General features: G+C 51.1%; 1 protein-coding gene across 2 annotated transcripts in view; it reads left to right on the plus strand.

Moving 5' to 3' along the window:
- Positions 1-18437, plus strand: part of LOC146763928 (WD repeat-containing protein 7) — a 40411-nt gene that overhangs the window by 6265 nt on the left and 15709 nt on the right. The window contains exons 3-21 of one of the 2 annotated variants that reach the window (XM_085567030.1): positions 37-143; positions 809-887; positions 1027-1201; positions 1796-1872; positions 2164-2283; positions 2540-2685; positions 3090-3192; positions 3320-3461; positions 3674-3922; positions 4724-4944; positions 5484-5679; positions 5998-6212; positions 7251-8014; positions 8116-8204; positions 9568-9648; positions 10155-10273; positions 11027-11150; positions 12099-12212; positions 18047-18268. In XM_085567030.1, coding sequence (XP_085423156.1) covers positions 37-143; positions 809-887; positions 1027-1201; positions 1796-1872; positions 2164-2283; positions 2540-2685; positions 3090-3192; positions 3320-3461; positions 3674-3922; positions 4724-4944; positions 5484-5679; positions 5998-6212; positions 7251-8014; positions 8116-8204; positions 9568-9648; positions 10155-10273; positions 11027-11150; positions 12099-12212; positions 18047-18268 — 3343 coding nt within the window. The remainder of the gene's footprint in view (positions 1-36; positions 144-808; positions 888-1026; positions 1202-1795; positions 1873-2163; positions 2284-2539; positions 2686-3089; positions 3193-3319; positions 3462-3673; positions 3923-4723; positions 4945-5483; positions 5680-5997; positions 6213-7250; positions 8015-8115; positions 8205-9567; positions 9649-10154; positions 10274-11026; positions 11151-12098; positions 12213-18046; positions 18269-18437) is intronic. The other variant, XM_085567031.1, reaches the window with a different exon arrangement.

The raw sequence follows: 18437 nt of genomic DNA on the forward strand, positions 1-18437 counted from the left end.
TGATTTTGACTCCCTGTTTTCTTTTCCTGCTCTCAGATCAATCCCAGAGCTCTGCTCTTTGGTCATACAGCTTCAGTTACTTGTTTATCCAAGGCCTCAGCTTCCAGTGAAAAGCAATATATAGTGAGTGCATCAGAGAGTGGGTGAGTTTCTGTTTGTTATATGTAAAACTGCAATAATGGGAATTTGTGCCCAGTTTATCCATATATTCAACGCTGTGTGTAATTTTTACCCTCAAGAGAAAATTCCTCAGCAAATACATTTTATCTTTGATTGGTTTTATTTATTAATCATAGAGCAGCAGTTAAGTGGTAGGAGCAGGAAGGATTTCTTGTGCAATTGATATCCAAATAGATAGAGATTTTTTTATCCAGAAAAGCTAAGGAATGATTTGCCTAAATAACCTTTTAACAAGGAATTTGAAGGCAGAATGTGTCAAAATTTAGAATTTCCACCTTGGGCTGATTTCAGGGCTAAGTAATCTCCTCCCATCAGATTTAAAACCTAACTATGTTTTCCTCAGGAATTTATCTGTCTGATGGAAAGGAGAAAGCACCTCACAGATTTTGTTCTGATTAAATTTGAATATGAAGTTTTCAATGAAGAAGTAATAGCTGCAGGTTCTGTAATTTATCCTCACAGGGAAGAGGAGGTTATGTGGATTTAGGCGGATTGGAAGGTCCAGTTGATTTTGAGTTTCTCCAAATACAATTGGCCTAATCCCTAATACCATGAGAGGAAAATGGTTCAAGCGAGGTTCCTCCCTGGAAGCCTGGCCTGTTTTGCACGTGGTTTCCCTGTGTTTTAGGGAGATGTGCCTGTGGGATGTGAACGATGGGAGGTGCATCGAGTTCACCAAGCTGGCCTGTGCTCACACAGGCATCCAGGTGAGCACTGGGAGCGATGGCAGGGCGGGAAGTGTCCCCTGCAGGCAGCAGGATGGCTTGGGGAGCACAGCCCAGGTCCAGAATGAAGGCATCCCTGTCCTGCACAGACTCTGATTGGTGTTTGTTCCCATCTCTGCAGTTCTATCAGTTCACAGTCGGCACGCAGCGGGAAGGGAGACTCCTGTGCCACGGGCATTATCCCGAAATTCTGGTTGTGGATGCAACCAGCCTGGAGGTTCTGTACTCTCTGATATCCAAGATCTCTCCTGACTGGATCAGCTCCATGACCATCATCCGGTCCAACAGGACACAAGGTGAGTATTTCTTGTGGCAGGGACACCTCCTACTGTCCCAGGCTGCTCCAAGCCCTGGCCAGCCTGGCCTTGGGCACTGCCAGGGATCCAGCTTCTCTGGGAATCCTGCTGCAGCTGGATCAGCTGGCATGGGCTGGAGTGTCACCTGAGCACAGACTGGGTTGGTTCTGCTCACTGGTGTTAATTTGGTGGGCTTTAATTCTGGCAGACGAGTGTCTTGTTGGGGTGTTCCTGTTGTGGAGACTGGAATTCCTGAGAGGTTTGGGGAACACTGAGGATAAAATCCTGACCAAAGGACTTCTCTCTTGGGTTAAGGCTTAGCAACAGTTGTAAACTGGCCATTCCCAAAATCCTGGGGTGGGAAAGCTCAGCTGTTATCCCCACAACAAATAAATTGCTGGAAGAACTGGAAATGGGCTCTGCTATGAGGGTTTCCTGCTAATGCCTTTCATTTATTCCTTGTTCTATCTTTACAACTAAACATTCCACTGGGAAACAGATGCTCCAGGAATGCTTGGATCAGGTTTTCGTTTATGCTCAGATGTGCCCAGGTGAGTAGCTCTTTGTGCCTCAGGCTCATTTTGTGTTTCCCAGAGGACACTGTCGTGGCTGTGTCCGTGACTGGCATCCTGAAAGTCTGGATCATCACCTCAGAAGTCAGTCGGATGCAGGTAGGCACTGGCTGCTGGATCAGCGGCACTTCCTGGTGGGATGGAGGGTTCTGTTCTCTTTGCCAGTGGAAAATCAATTTACTGTGCTGCTGGAGGCTCAGGTGCCCCGAGGGGACTCCTGCAGACCTGCTCAGGAGGAGGCAGGAGTAAAGCTGCTCCGAGGGTTTGGCTGTGCACAGGAAGGGCCACGTGGCACCTGCAGAGGTGCCCTGGCGCCTGCCCTGGGCCTGGCACGGCTCTGGCTCAGTGCAGCAGGGAGGAGTTAGTGAGTGCTGGCTCTCTTTGGTTCAGGACACCACACCCGTGTTCGAGGAGGAGTCCAAGCCCATCTACTGCCAGAACTGCCAGAGCATTTCCTTCTGCGCCTTCACGCAGCGCTCGCTCCTGGTCGTGTGCTCCAAGTACTGGAGGGTAAGCACAGCCCCCGGCCCTTCTCCCCAGGAACCTTCACTGAACTGCATGGAAACATCCAGGTGAAGGTGCTCCGAGTCTCTGCATGTACCTCTGCTGTGTGTTTAATGTATTTCTGGGTGTGTAATCCAAATCTCTGCCCGTGGTGTAGGTTTGGAACAAGGTGGCCCTTAAGGCTTTTAACACCCCAAACCATTCCATGATCCTGTGGAATTAATTGGTTAATAACAACAGATTTTGTTCCTGTTTCCTCTAGGTCTTTGATGCTGGAGATTATTCCCTCTTATGTTCAGTGCCCAGTGAAAACGAGCAGACCTGGACTGGTGGGGACTTCGTGGCAGCTGATAAAGTGATCATATGGACAGAGGATGGACAAAGCTTCATCTATAAATTACCAGCCAGGTACTCAACAGAAAAATACCCCCTTTATTTGATTTTTGATTAATTTGAATTGAACTGAGCTCATGAAATACTGACATATTGGTCCAGTAAGGGAAGACATGTAAATATAGAACTATGAAATTAATTCAAAATTTGGCATCAAAGGGGTTAAAAATGAGAAGTGTAAAATCAAAGACATTCTTTCTGACATCTTCATGGAGTGCAGATGTATTTGTTCTGGGTAGAGATAGTGTTTTATTTGAATATTCCCACATAAATCATGTGGGAACTCCTTCCTTGCCCTCATGTCATCAGAGCATGAGGATGGGAGCAGCGCCCATGTCCTAGTGTAGGAATCACTCTTTAAATGCAAGGAATTCTATTATTATAAATTGATTATCTCCTTTCTTTGTTCCTACCCCCAGCTGCCTCCCAGCCAGCGATTCGTTCCGCAGGGATGTGGGGAAGGCAGTGGAGAACCTGATTCCACCTTTGCTGTACAGCGTGTTGGACAGAGCAGAGAAACAGGTACATCTCTTCCTGTGGAGCTCTGTCATGGGCTGTGCTAGGGTTCGTCCTGCTTTGAAAGGAAGGAGGCTTGGAGCTGAGTGTGTGCTTTGCCATGGTCTGAGGTTGTTCCTTACTTTTCAAACAGCTCCTGATATGTCCTCCAGTGACTCGCTTCTTCTGTGGCCAGAGAGAGTTTTCCTACAGGCTCTTAATCCAAGGGGACTCCTCAGGGAGGCTGTGCATCTGGAGCGTGCCCGACACCCTTGAGCAGCAGGAGGGTGCAAAAGGTACCTAACTGACAGCCGGATCTCTGTGCTTTCTGTGTGCTTTTGCTGGGTAAAGGCGTGCTGCTTCTCCCACAGATCATTAAGCTGGGGTTTAATTGTTATTTCCTTGCAGGAGTTGTAGTATCTTCATCTTATCAGATCTTCGTCTGCACCCGCTAGGTGCAGCTGCTAAATCCTCCCACCTTAGCCCTGCTGTTTCCCCTCCTTCCCAGGCCTGCAGACAGCCACGTCCAGGTCCCTGCAGGAAGCCTTTGACCAGCTGAGCCCCCGGCCCGCGGGGATCATCGACCAGCTGAGCATGGTGGCCAACGCCAGCGAGCCGCTGCGCGTCACGGCCAGCGTCTACATGCCGGCCCACGGGCGGCTGGTGTGCGGCCGCGAGGACGGCAGCATCGTCATCGTGCCGGCCACGCAGACCGCCATCGTGCAGCTGCTGCAGGGCGAGCACATGCTGCGCCGAGGTACGGCATGCGCGGCTGCAAATGCAGAAACCTGCTGCCATCGTGCAGCTGCTGCAGGGCGAGCACATGCTGCGCCGAGGTACGGCATGCGCGGCTGCAAATGCAGAAACCTGCTGCCATCGTGCAGCTGCTGCAGGGCGAGCACATGCTGCGCCGAGGTACGGCATGCGCGGCTGCAAATGCAGAAACCTGCTGCCATCGTGCAGCTGCTGCAGGGCGAGCACATGCTGCGCCGAGGTACGGCATGCGCGGCTGCAAATGCAGAAACCTGCTGCCATCGTGCAGCTGCTGCAGGGCGAGCACATGCTGCGCCGAGGTACGGCATGCGCGGCTGCAAATGCAGAAACCTGCTGCCATCGTGCAGCTGCTGCAGGGCGAGCACATGCTGCGCCGAGGTACGGCATGCGCGGGTGGACATTCATAAATCTGCTGTGCCCTGTTGTGCTGGCAGTCCCTTCAGCTGTTCACTCAGGCAAGGTCAACTTGGGTATTTCTGCAGGGGGTTTGAGATGGAGGAGCAAAGATAAGGCAAGGGAGCATCTCCTGCCTCGTCCAGAATTGTTCCTGGCACTGCAGTGCTGGTACTGATGTGCCACTAGAGATCTCCATGGGAAAAGCCTGCCAGGGTTCCTGGTGGGATCCGGGTGTTGTGCTTGGGCTGCTTTTGGACCTGTGGGTTCCATGTGACATTATCCTCACTGTTTGGGGAGTTGCAGGACAAACACTTGGGAGCCAATTGTTCTGTTGAATTTCTGTTTCCCTCTCTTTTCCTGTGCTTCTGCCCATCCTCCCTTTTGGCAGGCTGGCCCCCGCACCGCACGCTCCGAGGCCACCGGAACAAGGTCACGTGTTTGCTGTACCCTCACCAGGTGTCCTCCCGCTATGACCAGAGGTACCTGATCTCAGGGGGGGTGGATTTCTCCGTCATCATCTGGGACATCTTCTCAGGAGAGATGAAACACATCTTCTGTGTCCACGGGGGAGAAATCACCCAGCTGCTCGTTCCACCAGAAAACTGCAGTGTAAGTCCTCTAGGATAACCTTTCCAGCACCTCAGTCCTCCTGGAGAAAGGGAATACAGCATGGAATGCTGGGGGTGTAGCACTGACCCAGCTCTTGCAAGGGCTTCACAAAAAAGAGCTTGATTATTCTGCTATTTATGGTTTCTTCCACCATGCTTTAATTCTGTAAAGGTTGAAAATAGGGGCTTTATTAAACCCATTGAAAATAGGGTTTAGAGACAATTTTGCCTCCTGAAACTTAGCTGAATAAATAGAACTTAATGAACAAAGTGACATTGATGGAAAACTCTGGGGTTTGCTTAGCAAAATGGGGTTTAATAACATTTTCTTGTCATGATGTGCAAAGGATGGATTAAAGGGAATTTCTGGTCAGGGAGTTCTGTTCCCAGTGACCTCAGTGAGTTTGAGCATTGATGTAGGTGCCTGAGTTTTGTGCATTAAAGAGGCTTTTGGTCACCCTGTTCGGCCCAGTGGGGGAAAGGTTTTTAATACCAGCTCTGCATTATGATGAAGCTGTTTCTCTTTTTTTCCTGTGTTAGGCCAGAGTGCAGCACTGTGTTTGCTCTGTTGCCAGCGATCACTCCGTGGGTCTGCTGAGTCTGAGGGAGAAGAAGTGCATCATGCTGGCCTCCCGCCACCTGTTCCCAATCCAAGTGATCAAGTGGAGGCCGTCCGATGACTACCTGGTGGTGGGATGCTCTGATGGCTCCGTGTACGTCTGGCAAATGGACACTGGTGAGCTCAGAGCTGCTGCTTAATCCATTTTTAATGGACATAAATACAGATCTGCCCTTAGTGCTGTCGCAGCTGTGTCTGAGGGGAGAACTCAGGCACTTTGGCACATTTCTGTTTGGATCTTACCACCCTAGGCGTTCGGTACAGATTCACACCAGAAGAACCTTGTGAAAGTGTAAGTGCAGGGAGGAACCTCATGGAAGTGTAGGGAATTCCATCCTTTAGCAGTGTTGGTTCAGAGCTTCTAAAGCGTGGTTCACACCCAGCTGTTTGTGTCCCGTGCCACTGGGGTGCTGAGCTGTCCCCTCCCTGCTCCAGGGGCACTGGACCGCTGCGTGATGGGGATCACGGCCGTGGAGATCCTCAGCGCCTGCGACGAGGCCGTGCCGGCAGCCGTGGACGCGCTCAGCCACCCCGCCGTCAACCTGAAGCAGGCCATGACCCGCCGCAGCCTGGCCGCCCTCAAGAACGTGGCCCACCAGAAGCTGCAGACCCTGGCCACCAACCTGCTGGCCTCCGAGGCCTCGGATAAGGTGGGTCTTTCCAGAACGGAATGAAATAGGGGAAGTTTCCATCTTTGTAACCAGAAGGTTCTCGGCCTGAGCTCTCCAAAACCTAAACATGGTTCTTCCCCTGTTTGTGTTGCTGTCCGTGCTGCCGCTTCAGTGTGTGTCCTGCTCTTTGGTTTTGTGCAGCTTGAGTTACAGAGTCTGGAGTCGTGCAGTGCTTTAGGCTGGAAAAGCCCTCTGAAATCAAATCCGAGCATTCCCCAGCACTAGGCCACCGCTATCCCACCGCTATCCCGTGTCCCCAGGTGCCACATGCCCACGGGCTGGGGACTGCAGCCCTGCCCTGGGTTTGGACAGCCCGTTCCATGGTCCATGAGGAGCTGTTCCCAACATCAGCCTAGAGCTGCCCTGTGCGGCTTGTGGCCAGCAGAGGGCAGCAGGGCTCCATTCTCAGCTTCTCCCACCTAGCCCTTGCTTTTGCCCTGTGCTGTCACCTTCTCCCGTGCTGAGATCATTCCTTAGAGCACCACCAGCATGTTTCCGTAGAAAAATGTCTGCTCAGGGTTTCTGCTGCTGCTCCTGCTGGATCCAGGCAGAACTGGGAATGAAAGGGTTAGGGAATGAAGGTTTTAATGCTTGAAAGCTTTTGTTAATGTTCTGGTTTCCAGTCTCCTTTCTGACATTCTTCAGCTTTTTTCCCACAGCACCTTCATTCTCTGCCTCCTGCCTTTTTGCCCTCTTGGACTGAAGGGGAGTGACCAAGGGGTGCAGTAACTGCAGGTTGGGGTGAATCTGAGCAGCTTCTTCTCCAGTGGGATATATTGATTCCATTGTTCACCCTGCAAATGAGAAATCTTTAATGTGTTTTAAGCTTAATAACAGTTTTGCTGTTCCTTGCAATATAACTACGCGCTCACAGGGTTCAGGAGGGGAAGTGTAAACTTGTGTCTCACTTGGAGAGCTCCATTTACCTGTAAACACCTGTAAATTGAATTTCTGTGGCTTGTGGGTGTGTTTCAAACTTGCCAATTTGAAATTTCACCTTGCTCTCTCGTTTCGCAGGGGAATCTACCGAAATACTCGCACAACTCCCTGATGGTTCAGGCCATCAAGACCAACATTACGGACCCAGACATCCACGTGCTGTTCTTCGACGTGGAGGCACTGATCATCCAGCTGCTGACGGAGGAGGCCTCCCGGCCCAGCGCCGCCCTCGTGTCCCCGGAGAACCTCCAGAAAGCCTCTGGCACCTCTGACAAGGGAGGCTCCTTCCTCACTGGCAAACGGGCGGCTGTGCTCTTCCAGCAGGTCAAGGAGACCATCAAGGAGAACATCAAGGAGCACCTGCTGGATGATGAGGATGAGGATGAAGAGGCCGTGAGGCAGAGGAGAGAAGACGGCGACCCGGAGTATCGCTCCAGCAAATCCAAACCGCTGACTCTGCTGGAGTATAACCTAACCATGGACACGGCCAAGCTCTTCATGTCCTGCCTGCACGCCTGGGGCCTGAACTCGGTGCTGGATGAGCTCTGCCTGGATCGCCTGGGGATGCTGAAGCCACACTGCTCCGTGTCCTTCGGCCTCCTGTCGCGAGGCGGCCACATGTCCCTGATGCTGCCTGGCTACAACCAGCCCGTGGGCAGGGCGGCCTGGGAGGAGCTGGGCAGGAAGGCGTCGGTGACCGAGGGCCTGGGCAAGGGCACCTACGGCGTGTCACGGGCTGTCACCACGCAGCACCTGCTCTCCGTCATCTCGCTGGCCAACACGCTGATGAGCATGACCAACGCCACCTTCATCGGGGACCACATGAAGAAAGGCCCCACCAGGTATGGCTGTCCCCACCGGGATCTAGCCGTGGGTTCGGGGTGGTTCCCAAAGCCCTTGGGGCTGGAGCTGACGTGTCTCCCCGTGGATGTTTCATGTTTAGGCCACCCAGGCCGGGCACCCCTGAGATGGCCAAGGTGAAGCCACCCCCTGCCATGTCCAGCCATGCAGCACAAGGGCAAATCAAACAAGGTAAAAACCACTTCCTTGGCACCCCTTGGATCTGTTGTTGCAGCTCATTACACTGAATTTAACACCTTGTTGTCGAGAGAGAAAATTGCTGCATGGGAGGACAAAGCAAGGTAGTAATGTAATGTTAACCTCCATGAAATTATTGGGGATTCGGACTTGCTCAAGAACCAGTACAAGGTGCTGATTCTGCCATGGCATCATTCCCTGACAAGGAGTTTTTGCCTGTGCTCAGTGCTCCCAAACATTCTGGCTTTGAGGACCCTGGAAATAAAGGCTCTACAGACTCATCCCAAAGTGTTTCTATGGGAGTGATCCCAGCTTGGTGCCAGCATCACTTCTTGGCTGGTTGGAACTCCTCACATTGGAACAGCGTGAGCAACTCCAGCAAAGCCAGGCAGAAACTCTGGGGTGAAGCTTTAGTTTCAGTCTGGGGTGTGTTTGTGCAGCTATCATTTCTGGTTTTCCTAAATTAAGCCTCTTTTTTGATGCACCTTGTGCAGGTGGGTGGGAAGGGATTTACTACAGCCACTCTGTGCCTCCCACGTGCTGGTGGGGTGGAAGGCCTGGAAAAAAGGTTGGATGCAGATGTCCCCTGGCACGGGGAGTGGTGGGCGCTGTGGGGCCAGCTCCTGGTCGGATTCCATCATCTGCCAGGTCTTGTCCAGCCTTAATGGTAACATGGGAGTTTCCAAAAGACATGGCCCGGGTGCTCCTTTGGGTTCCAGGCCTGAATTTGTCCTTTAGGCTCCTTCTCCTTTAGGCTGTTTGGCATTTCTGTGATAAAGAGTTACATTTTTGCCTGGAGGCCCATTTAAAACGAAGTTAAATCCCAGCCAGCCCTCAGGAATTCATCCTTGGTATCTTGGAGTGACAGATTGGGCAGCTCAGGGTGTTTAAGGTTGATTTTTTGGGCCTTTGGTGCATAGTACAACTTCCAAATGTATGGAAATATGGGAAAAGCATGAAAAGAAGCAGCAAAGTTCCTGGGTTTCTAATTTACAGTCAAGCATGAAATGAGACCAAAGCCACCTGCCTAAAAACATATTTAAAACCACTTAATTTCAATGTATTTTGGTCTTTTCAAAACATCCCAGTTTCTGTCACTGTCTCCATGTTCCTCTGCAGCTGCATGACTGCCTCTTCCTTCTTGGAAAACCTGGAATTCTTGTTAAGTTGGACATTCTTTTGAGTTGAATATTATTTTGAAGCTGAGTGTTATTTTTAAGTTGAATATTTGAGTTGAACATCATCACAGCCCCCCTTTGTTTTCCGCTCTCCAGTGATACTAACCCGTTTTTCTGCTGCTGCTCTCCTCACTTCCCTCTTTTTTTCTCTCTTTTATTTCTTCTTCTTTCTCTGCAAGTTGCTCCTGCTGCTGCTTCCAGCACGGAATCTGGGCACTCTGACACTTCTGCTTTCCATTCCTGTTTCTTAGTCAACGAAGGTATTCCTTCCTCACTTTTCTACTTGTCCTTTACTTCAGCTGAAATCCTTTCTCATTGTTATTTTTAGTTGATTTTTAAGGGATTTTTTTTCTTTGAACACGGGGTACCTGGGATAGGCTTCCCCAGGTTTCACACCACTTACATCTGAGTTTTGGTGTTGATGGAGATTTGAATGTAATATTGGACATCTGTTTAATAGAATGTGGAGTGTTTTTACACACTGTGTTATTTGAACTCTGTGTTTGTCTCCTGGTTTTACCTGTACAGAACTGCAGAGCTGTAGTAGGAATGCACCTGGATTTAGTGTGCTAAAAGAAAGATTCAGGGGGAGAATAAGGATAGAAGGCAGACCGTGCTTGGGTCACTGTGCATGAGTTTAAATGAGCACCAAAAAGCCCGTGGAGTCCTTGAGGGGGTCGTTGCTGTGAGTTTGCTGTGGGTGCTGATGAAGCGTGCCCAAAACGAACATCTGAACTGAGGTGTGCTCACTCCTGTGCTCCCCCAGGCTGGAGCCAGCTGGCTGCCATGCACTGCGTGATGCTCCCGGACCTGCTGGGGCTGGAGAAGTTCCGGCCTCCCCTGCTGGAGATGCTGGCACGCCGGTGGCAGGATCGCTGCCTGGAGGTGAGCCCAGCCTTCCTGCTCCGGGGGCTCCTGGTGTTGGTGCTGAGATGTTCCCTGGGCGTGAGAGCCCCACTCATTCATTGCCAGCAGCCAGCCTGCAGGTTAATTCGTCGTTCCAGAGTGTTTTCTCTTAGAGCCAGTTTAACCCTGTCAGGAATGGCATGCAGTCTTTGGGTAATTGTGCTGTGTGACCCTCTGAGAGCTGATGCCTGGAACAGAGGCTGGGCAGAGTTAAAGAATAAAGTAGGGATTTATTAAAAGGCCTTCACACCTTGGGCAGTGCAAGAGCCTGGCTGAGGCTACACCCAAGATGGACAAGGGTCACGAGTTTTCACACTTTTATAAGTTTTGGTCCATTTCCATATTGGGTTAATTGTCCAATTCCAACTCCAGGTTGTGCAGTCCCACCCTCCCAGGTTGCTCTCCCCCATTCCCTGCTGTTTGCACTTCTGGGGCTGAAGCTGTAGGAGTGTCCTTGGTTCTGGGCTGGAAAAGGATTGTTCTGTGTGACTAAACTGAAGAGAGCTTGCTAACTCTTCCTGTGAAATTCAGAGTTACACACGAACGCAGTACAGAATCTGGAAAGTACAAAAGCTGAAACTGAGGGCATCCGAAATGTGTTTGTGCTGGCTGTTCTGGGTATCCTGCAGGCGCTGCTGCTGCTGGAACACTCTCAGTTGAAGGCCAGTGTAACCCTGTGAGGAGCTGGTGTCCGTGCTGTGTGACCCCCGAGCTGTGCTCTCTCTCCTGCAGGTGCGGGAGGCGGCGCAGGCGCTGCTGCTGGCGGAGCTGCGCAGGATCGAGCAGGCGGGCCGCAAGGAGACCATCGACACCTGGGCTCCCTACCTGCCCCAGTACATGGACAGCGTCATCTCCCGTAAGGAGCCCTGGCACTGCCCCTCAGCCGGGAAACGGGGAGAAAGGGCCTGGGGAGCCCCATTCCCAGCCATCCATCCAGGGAAAGGGCCTGGGGAGCCCCCATTCCCAGCCATCCATCCATGGAAAGGGCCTGGGGAGCCCCCATTCCCAGCCATCCATCCATGGAAAGGGCCTGGGGAGCCCCCATTCCCAGCCATCCATCCAGGGAGGCAACCCCCCATTCCCAGCCATCCATCCAGGGAAAGGGCCTGGGGAGCCCCCATTCCCAGCCATCCATCCAGGGAGGCAACCCCCCATTCCCAGTCATTGTGTTTCTCTGAGCTCAGTTAGACTGGAAACCATTCCAGTGGGTCAAAACTTGCAAATTGGGATTAGGTTTTTATGCTAAGTGTTGGAAATCTTAGAATTAAGGATACAGTGTTGGAGGAGTTGAAGGGAATAAGAATTATTTGGGATGTAACAGACTTGTGTATAGTCTCATTTTCTGCTAGAGGGAGAGGAAGGAGCATAAAGAAATATTCTTTATTCTAGCTCCTTTCTGCCTAGAAATTACCTGAGAGGCCTTCTGCTTGCCATATTAGTAAAATTCTGTTCGTTTGGTGAGTTGTGGTTTGTTTTGAAGGGAAAACCTGCAGTGTGGCAGCACAAATGGAAGGCACTTGGTGGCTGTCTGGAATGCTCTGGGCTGGAGCGGGCAGGGACACCTCCCAGCAGAGCAGGTTGTTCCAGGCTGGCCTGGGACACTGCCAGGGATGGGGAGTAACAATACCAAACAAATACCAAATTTTGCTATTTCTAGATGAGGTTCAGCATCTTGTGCGAGGTTGGAGTTGAAGGAGCCCAAAGCAAGGCAGGCCGAGAAGCAATGAAATGGAGTTTAGCTGCTGCAGAAACAGGGGGTTCTTTCCCCAAATCCCTGATTTTGGGGTATTGGGTTGTTCTGCAGCTGGAGTGACCACAGAAGCCCTTCAGACTGCGAGTGCCAGCCCGGATCCCTCAGCAGCAGAAGCCAAAGTCCAGGAGGAGGAGCACGACCTGGTTGATGATGACATCGCAGCGGGTGAGCATTCAGATAATTAACGTTACCAAGATAATTCATGTGTCTCTCTTCCACTGCTTTTGGAGTTCTGCAATCTGCCCACAGCCAACAACAGCTCTGCAAAAATAAAGGTTTTCTGTGGCTGTTTGTCATTCTTTATGGTTGTTCCCTCAACAATTCATTGTGGTGGAAGATCGGATTTAAGGCTGCTGCATCCTGAATTTTGGTTTCACTGGGATACAGTGAGGCTTGTATTGGGAGAATAGAGGGGAAAATAAGAATTTTGAGACAACTTCACCTCAGTTTCTTTCTCTGATGGTCCCATTAAGACCAATATTTGTTGGTGAGATTGTTGGTGTGTGGTGCTGAATAGGATCTTTTCCATCTTGGGCTTCCCCAAAAGCTTCCAGTTATCAAGATCATTTGCACCTCAGAACTTAGGGAGAGGGAAACATGTTAGCTGAAAATCCTTAATACACTCCAGTGGCTTTTAAACATTTCAGAAGTTACTTAGAAAATTTGCTCTGTCCTCAAATCTTGTAATGCCTGAAAGGCTTTTTTTTGGGTAACTAAACATAGACCAAATGTTTTGTTTCAACAATTCACACATGGATAGCAGCGTTTTTTCCCAGTTGGGCATAAATTCTCCTGGCTCCAATGGTCAGAATTTGGGAATTTGGTGAATTGGCTTATTCAGGGTATATTTTGAATTGCTTTTTATTGTGTAATTTATAGACTTTCTGATTTTGGTTCCACCTAACTAAAGTAAGCTAAAATGAATTCCAAAGTGATTTATTCTTTGTTCTATGTGATATTACAATTGTTTTACTCAAAGAAATGAAATGTCTGAGAGGAACACTCTGTAGCAAATGGTAAGTGCTGTTTTAATTTTAGGTGCTCCCGCTGAGCTTGTAGCAGTGTGAATGTTTAGGAAGCTGAGTTCTGCAGCTCCTCTGGCAGTTTCTCTTCCTTGAGAAGAAGAGAAACTTGAGGCAGGAGTTGGAGGCCTTGGGAGGGAGGGGGAGCAGCAGGCGCTGTTTCCCACTGTGTCCCTCCTGCTTTCCAGCCCCGGGAAATCCGGGCTGGGCTGGAGCTGCACAGCAAACGGCACCATCTGGCAGCCCCTTCCCACCCAAAATTCCTGCTGCCTTTCCTCGGAGGGGGTTCCACTGGAGCTGAGCGCCTCCCAAAAGCTGTCACAGGCAGGCTGTGTGCCCAGACCGCTGGCAGAGGGGAGAAAGCTTTTAATTTGTGTGTGACCACTCACCGGAACCCATCCACCCTGCCAGGGACTATTGTGTGCCCTTCCAAAAAACTCGAGGGTTGCTCCCGCAGACCTGGGTCCCTTTCAGATGCTAATGGGGGAGATGCAGAGCGCTCCTCCCTCTGCTGGCTCCGTTGCAAATGGAGTGGGAGTGCAGGGACACGGTGTTTAGCACGGAAACCTTGGGCTTTAGGCAAGGTTTGGGGTGGAATTCAGAATCTGAGGGGTACCTATGAGGCCCAAGTGAACAGAGGATTTGGGTTCCTGCTGTTTGAGGCAGCTGTTTATGGCACAGCAGGAGATCAGCAGGCACACTCTGCTCCTTTTCCCTTTCTAAAGGAACCCGGCTGAGGAAAAGGGCCCTTTCCAGCAGGGCCCGTGCTGCCAGGGAAGCAGATGTGTCCCAGTGAGCCCAGTCACCCTCAGAGGGCTTTGGGGCTGGACACTGTGGGGTCAGCATCCCTTAGGGAAGCTCCCAGCCCCTCCAGGGGACACTTCCCTGCCCGGGGGGCTCTGGGGAACTCATCTTTCCTGGGAAAACCTGTCTCTCTTTGTCTTGAACCATCTTTGCTGTGCTTTTACTCTGCTCCCTCAGGGAGGTGAGGCAGGAAGGCTGGGATGGATCCTGAGCTGCAGGACTGCCAGCACTGGGAACTTCCCAACTTTCCTGCATTTTCCCTGTGGGATCCCAGCGGAGCTGTGCTGGTAAAGTGTGTGGCAGGAACGGGCTGCTGGCTTATCCTAAAACAGCTGCTGGGATTCCTTCTGGCTGTCCAGCTCCAGGAGTGGGAGGGAAGGGAAGGACAGCTCCTAATTGGACTGTGCAGTTCCTTGTGGGTCCTGGCTGGAAGAGAAATCGATGAGTTAGTTCCATTAAATCCCTTTTCAAATGGTATTTCTTGAGCTGTGGGTCAATTTTTGTAGGTAAATTCAATGCCAATGACTCTGAAACTCCAAAATCCCATTCCTGCACATCAAAAATCTGGTGGAAGTTTCCAAAAAACAAACAAGCCTTATTGTACCAAAAAGTGTGGATTTTTAAATTTTATTTGGGCTGTAACTATTCCAAATTAAGTCTTACTCATCACTATTTGTTCCAAGTGATCCTATTGGGAAGTTGTCACTAAAGTTCAAATCCAGTTTATTTAAGTGTTAAAAATCATTCGCCTAAAGGCTCTTTATATTAAGATCCTATTAACAATAAACAGATCTTTAAAAATTTTGAGATTCTCATCCCTTAAATGTGCCCCTCTGAGGGAAATTTTGATGGATGGGCCCAGTGCTTTCAAACCTGGATCAAAGGTGCCTGATATTCCCCATCCGAGCAGCACAGGATCCATTTTGTCCCTTCTTATTTCCCTGGAAAAGGCTGTAGCATCCTCACCCATTTTGTGTTCCCAGATGCTGCAGCACAGTGAAATATTCCCTCATAAAAGGGAGCAGAAAATTCCAATAGACTGCAGGCGATGGGAATGGCTGCAAAAATACTCATTTGATCTGTGGAAAAGCACATCTTCCACCTGCAATTAAAGAAATTGAGTTGCAATTTCTAATGCGTGACAACTCCCAGCACTTAAAGAGCTCTGCCATGAAATTATTCCCAGTTTAGAATTCCAGATATGCCAGAGCGCTGATTGTGTTGACGCTACATTTTATTAGAAATGAGTAATTGGCACTGAATTGTGATGGCAGACATCATACAGGGTGGGCTGTCAGGGAAGAATTCCCAAAATTCCTGCTGGGGTGGGCCCGGCTGCCGAGGCCATTCCCGAGCTGGGCCAGCAGAGGGAGCCGCAGACCAAGGAATGGCCGAGCGGCGCAGAGCTGAAATATTCCCGTTTCCCTGCCTTTTCCCTGTGCTCACTGCCGCTGGCATTCCCGGGTCATATCGACACTTCTGCGTTATCTGGACAGAGTCCTCAGGACTCTCTGTGTGTCGAGCAAGTGATTTATCCACGTGCGATCCCCGTTTCCAGTGTTTCTGTACTTCCAGGTGGCTTTTAGGCACGGGCAATGCCGTGAGTAAATCCCAGAGCGAGCCTGCTGGGAGTCTTGTGTAGCTACACCCCGGAGTTGGGAATCCCCAGGGCATTCTCCGGGGCTGTTCAGGGCATGGGTTTGGTGGGCTAGGTTGGGTTCAGGCCAGGTTGGGTTTAGGTGGATCACTGGTCTGTCCCACCTCTGCAGGGGACAGGGTGCCCGCAGCGTGCACCTGCTGGCAGGCACAGCACACCTCTCCCAAAATCTCCCTGAGCACACCCACCCATTCCTCTGGCAGCTCCACCTGGAGAACTTACTCAGGCTTTAATCCTTTTACTGTAAGCTGGGCTGAAATTAATTTCCCCCCAGAAGTGTGCAAAGCCAATTAAGGGGAGCTCGGGAGCTGGGTGTTAACTGCAGCCTGACCCCGGCACCAGCCTGGAAACCGTGGGCATTCGGGCACCAGCCTGGAAACCGTGGGCATTCGGGCACATTTGGGCATTCGGGCACATCCCCCCTGCAGCCCCAGCCCTGCTCCCTGCAGTGCTTGCAGTGGCACACTTGGCAATATTGAGGATTATTCTGTCCTGCCATCAGCCCGAGGTGGGATTTTTCCAGCTAAAATCCCGGCGGTTTTTTGTCCTCGTGGCACCACAGCTTGTGTTCTGCACGCAGACCTCTTGGAGGTTATTAATTTTCTCCCTGTGATAGGGTGATCAAGCGTCCTGTCAGGAAAATGGATCTGTGTGTCAGCCCATGCCGTGATTAAAGGGGAACGCAGTGCAGGGAGAAAATACCAAATTGTCACGGCCAAATGAAAGGGCTCCTCTTCCAGGTGTTATTCCAGAGGAAATTCTACTTGCCACTTCAGCTGGGGAAAATAATTCCCATTAATTGGGGGCTTCCCCTAGTGATTAAAAAACCTAAAACACTAAGGAGTTTTTATCCCCCTCTGTTTAAGCAAGTTTTTTCCCCATCCAGAGGTTTCCAGGGGAATGGTTGGGATTTTGCTGTATCTGAGGTGTTTGGTTGGTTAGGTTTCAATTTCTCAGAGTTTCGGCAGGTTTGGGGGATTTTTGGGCTTGTTTTCTTTTCGGGGCAGAAAATCCTCCATGGCAGCTGTGAGGATCAAACTGTCACATTCCACATTGCTAGTGGAACCTTCCCACCATGTCCTGGTTGGAATTTCTTGCAGGGTTAACAAAGAGGGATGTCTTGGCAGCAGGAAGGAGCTCAGCTCCCAGTGCCCAGCCCAGGCCTGGGAGCTTTCCCAGTGGAAAACAGTGGATGAGGGGCAGATCCAGGATTTCCAGTAGGATTTTTTTTTTTTTTTTTTGCCATTCCAGGTTGATACCTGAAAATTCTCTTGCTACAGATGCTGTTGCCTAGAGAGCTTGAGGCTTGCCCATCCCTGGAAGTGTCCAAAGCCAGGCTGGATAGTGCCTGGAGCAGCCTGAGCTAAGGGAGGGATGGGATGGTCCCTAAAAGCCTTGCACCCCGAGCATTCCGTGGCCCGGAGGGTGCTCCCTGCGGGGTGCAGCAAGGGTTAACTCGGTGTCGCTGCAGCCCTGCTGCTGGGGAGGCAGCAGTGGATAATTTCCTCCTGGAAGCCTCACACGTGTTGGCTTTTCCTTTCTTCCCAGCCCTGGGCTATTGATCCATCCCAGCGGCCCTGCTGCAGCATCTGCTGCGCGCAGGCCGAGCGCAGGCCGGGCTGCACGCTGCAGGACGCCCTGCAGCCCGGCCAGCCCAGCCCTGCAGCGGGCCTGGCAGCAGCGGGGCACTCCCCACTGCTCTGCCCTGCTTTGTTCCAGCCCCTCGCAGCCTTCCTCCTCCAAAGGCAGTGCTATCGATTTTTTCCCTTCTTTTCCCTCCCTTCCCATTGTTAAGCTTTCCCTTGTTTTTCTCTACCTTTTGGCTGGGGCTGCCTGAAATTTGTTTAACTTCCTTATTCTCCTCTGGAGCCGCACGGATGTCGTTAACAGAGACAGCCCGTGCACTTCATTAATCCACCCTTCATTAATCCACGAGCCTCATCCCGTGTCAGGTGCTGCCTCCCAACTCCTCAGCCAGCAGCACTTGGGAAGGTTTAAAACTTCCTTGGTTTTTGGAATAAATGCTAGGGAATTTCCAGGATGCTGGAAATTAGCATCTAGGTGAGAGTAGACTTTATTTGTCAGAATGAGTGACTGTGGTTTTGTTCCAATAATTTCTTCAAAGATTTGGGGATTTTACTCTAAATAAAAAACCTCCTCTGCTTAGTGGCATTCAGAATCCCTGGACAACGTTAAACTAACAACACATATTTCACTTCTGTGTAAAATTCATAACTGGGGTTTTGTCCCGTTGTTAAAATTCCATAGGTGCCATTTTACTGTACGAAAATATCCATTTGGTTTAATGGTGTGTACTGGTATCCTAAAATTGAAATACCCTAAAATTTGCTAGGAAGCTGGATGTGATGATGGGTTCTATATGAAAAAGATGCAGACCTGGCAATGGGGGTGTGGGTGATGTGCTCCCCGGGAGCTGCTGGCAGCCTGTGAGGTGGGACGGTGTCGGCGGCGGGCGCGGGCTCTGCAGTGCTAACCCGGCTCCGGCTCTCCCGCAGGCTGCCTGCCGGGGCTGCCGCAGCCCAAGAAGGCCTCCACGTCCTACGAGGAGCGGCGCAAGCAGGCCACGGCCATCGTGCTGCTGGGGGTCATCGGCGCCGAGTTCGGCGCCGAGATCGAGCCGCCCAAGCTGCTGACGCGGCCCCGCAGCTCCAGCCAGATCCCCGAGGGCTTCGGCCTCACCAGCGGCGGATCCAACTATTCCCTGGCCAGGCACACGTGTGAGTACCAACCCGGCCTCTCCTGCCTTTGCTCTGGGGTTTGTGGAGATGAGGGAGTGGGAATTGCTGAGGAATGGGTCTGCCGGAGTTCTGGCAGGCTTTATTCTCCCGCCATGTAAAGCAGAGCACCTGCAGTGCATTTTTCTGGTTTGTTCTTGGTTATTTGTCA

The sequence above is a fragment of the Lonchura striata genome, chromosome Z, assembly GCF_050655825.1.
Source record: "Lonchura striata isolate lonStrDom1 chromosome Z, ASM5065582v1, whole genome shotgun sequence".
In the NCBI taxonomy this organism is placed as follows: Eukaryota; Metazoa; Chordata; class Aves; order Passeriformes; family Estrildidae; genus Lonchura; species Lonchura striata.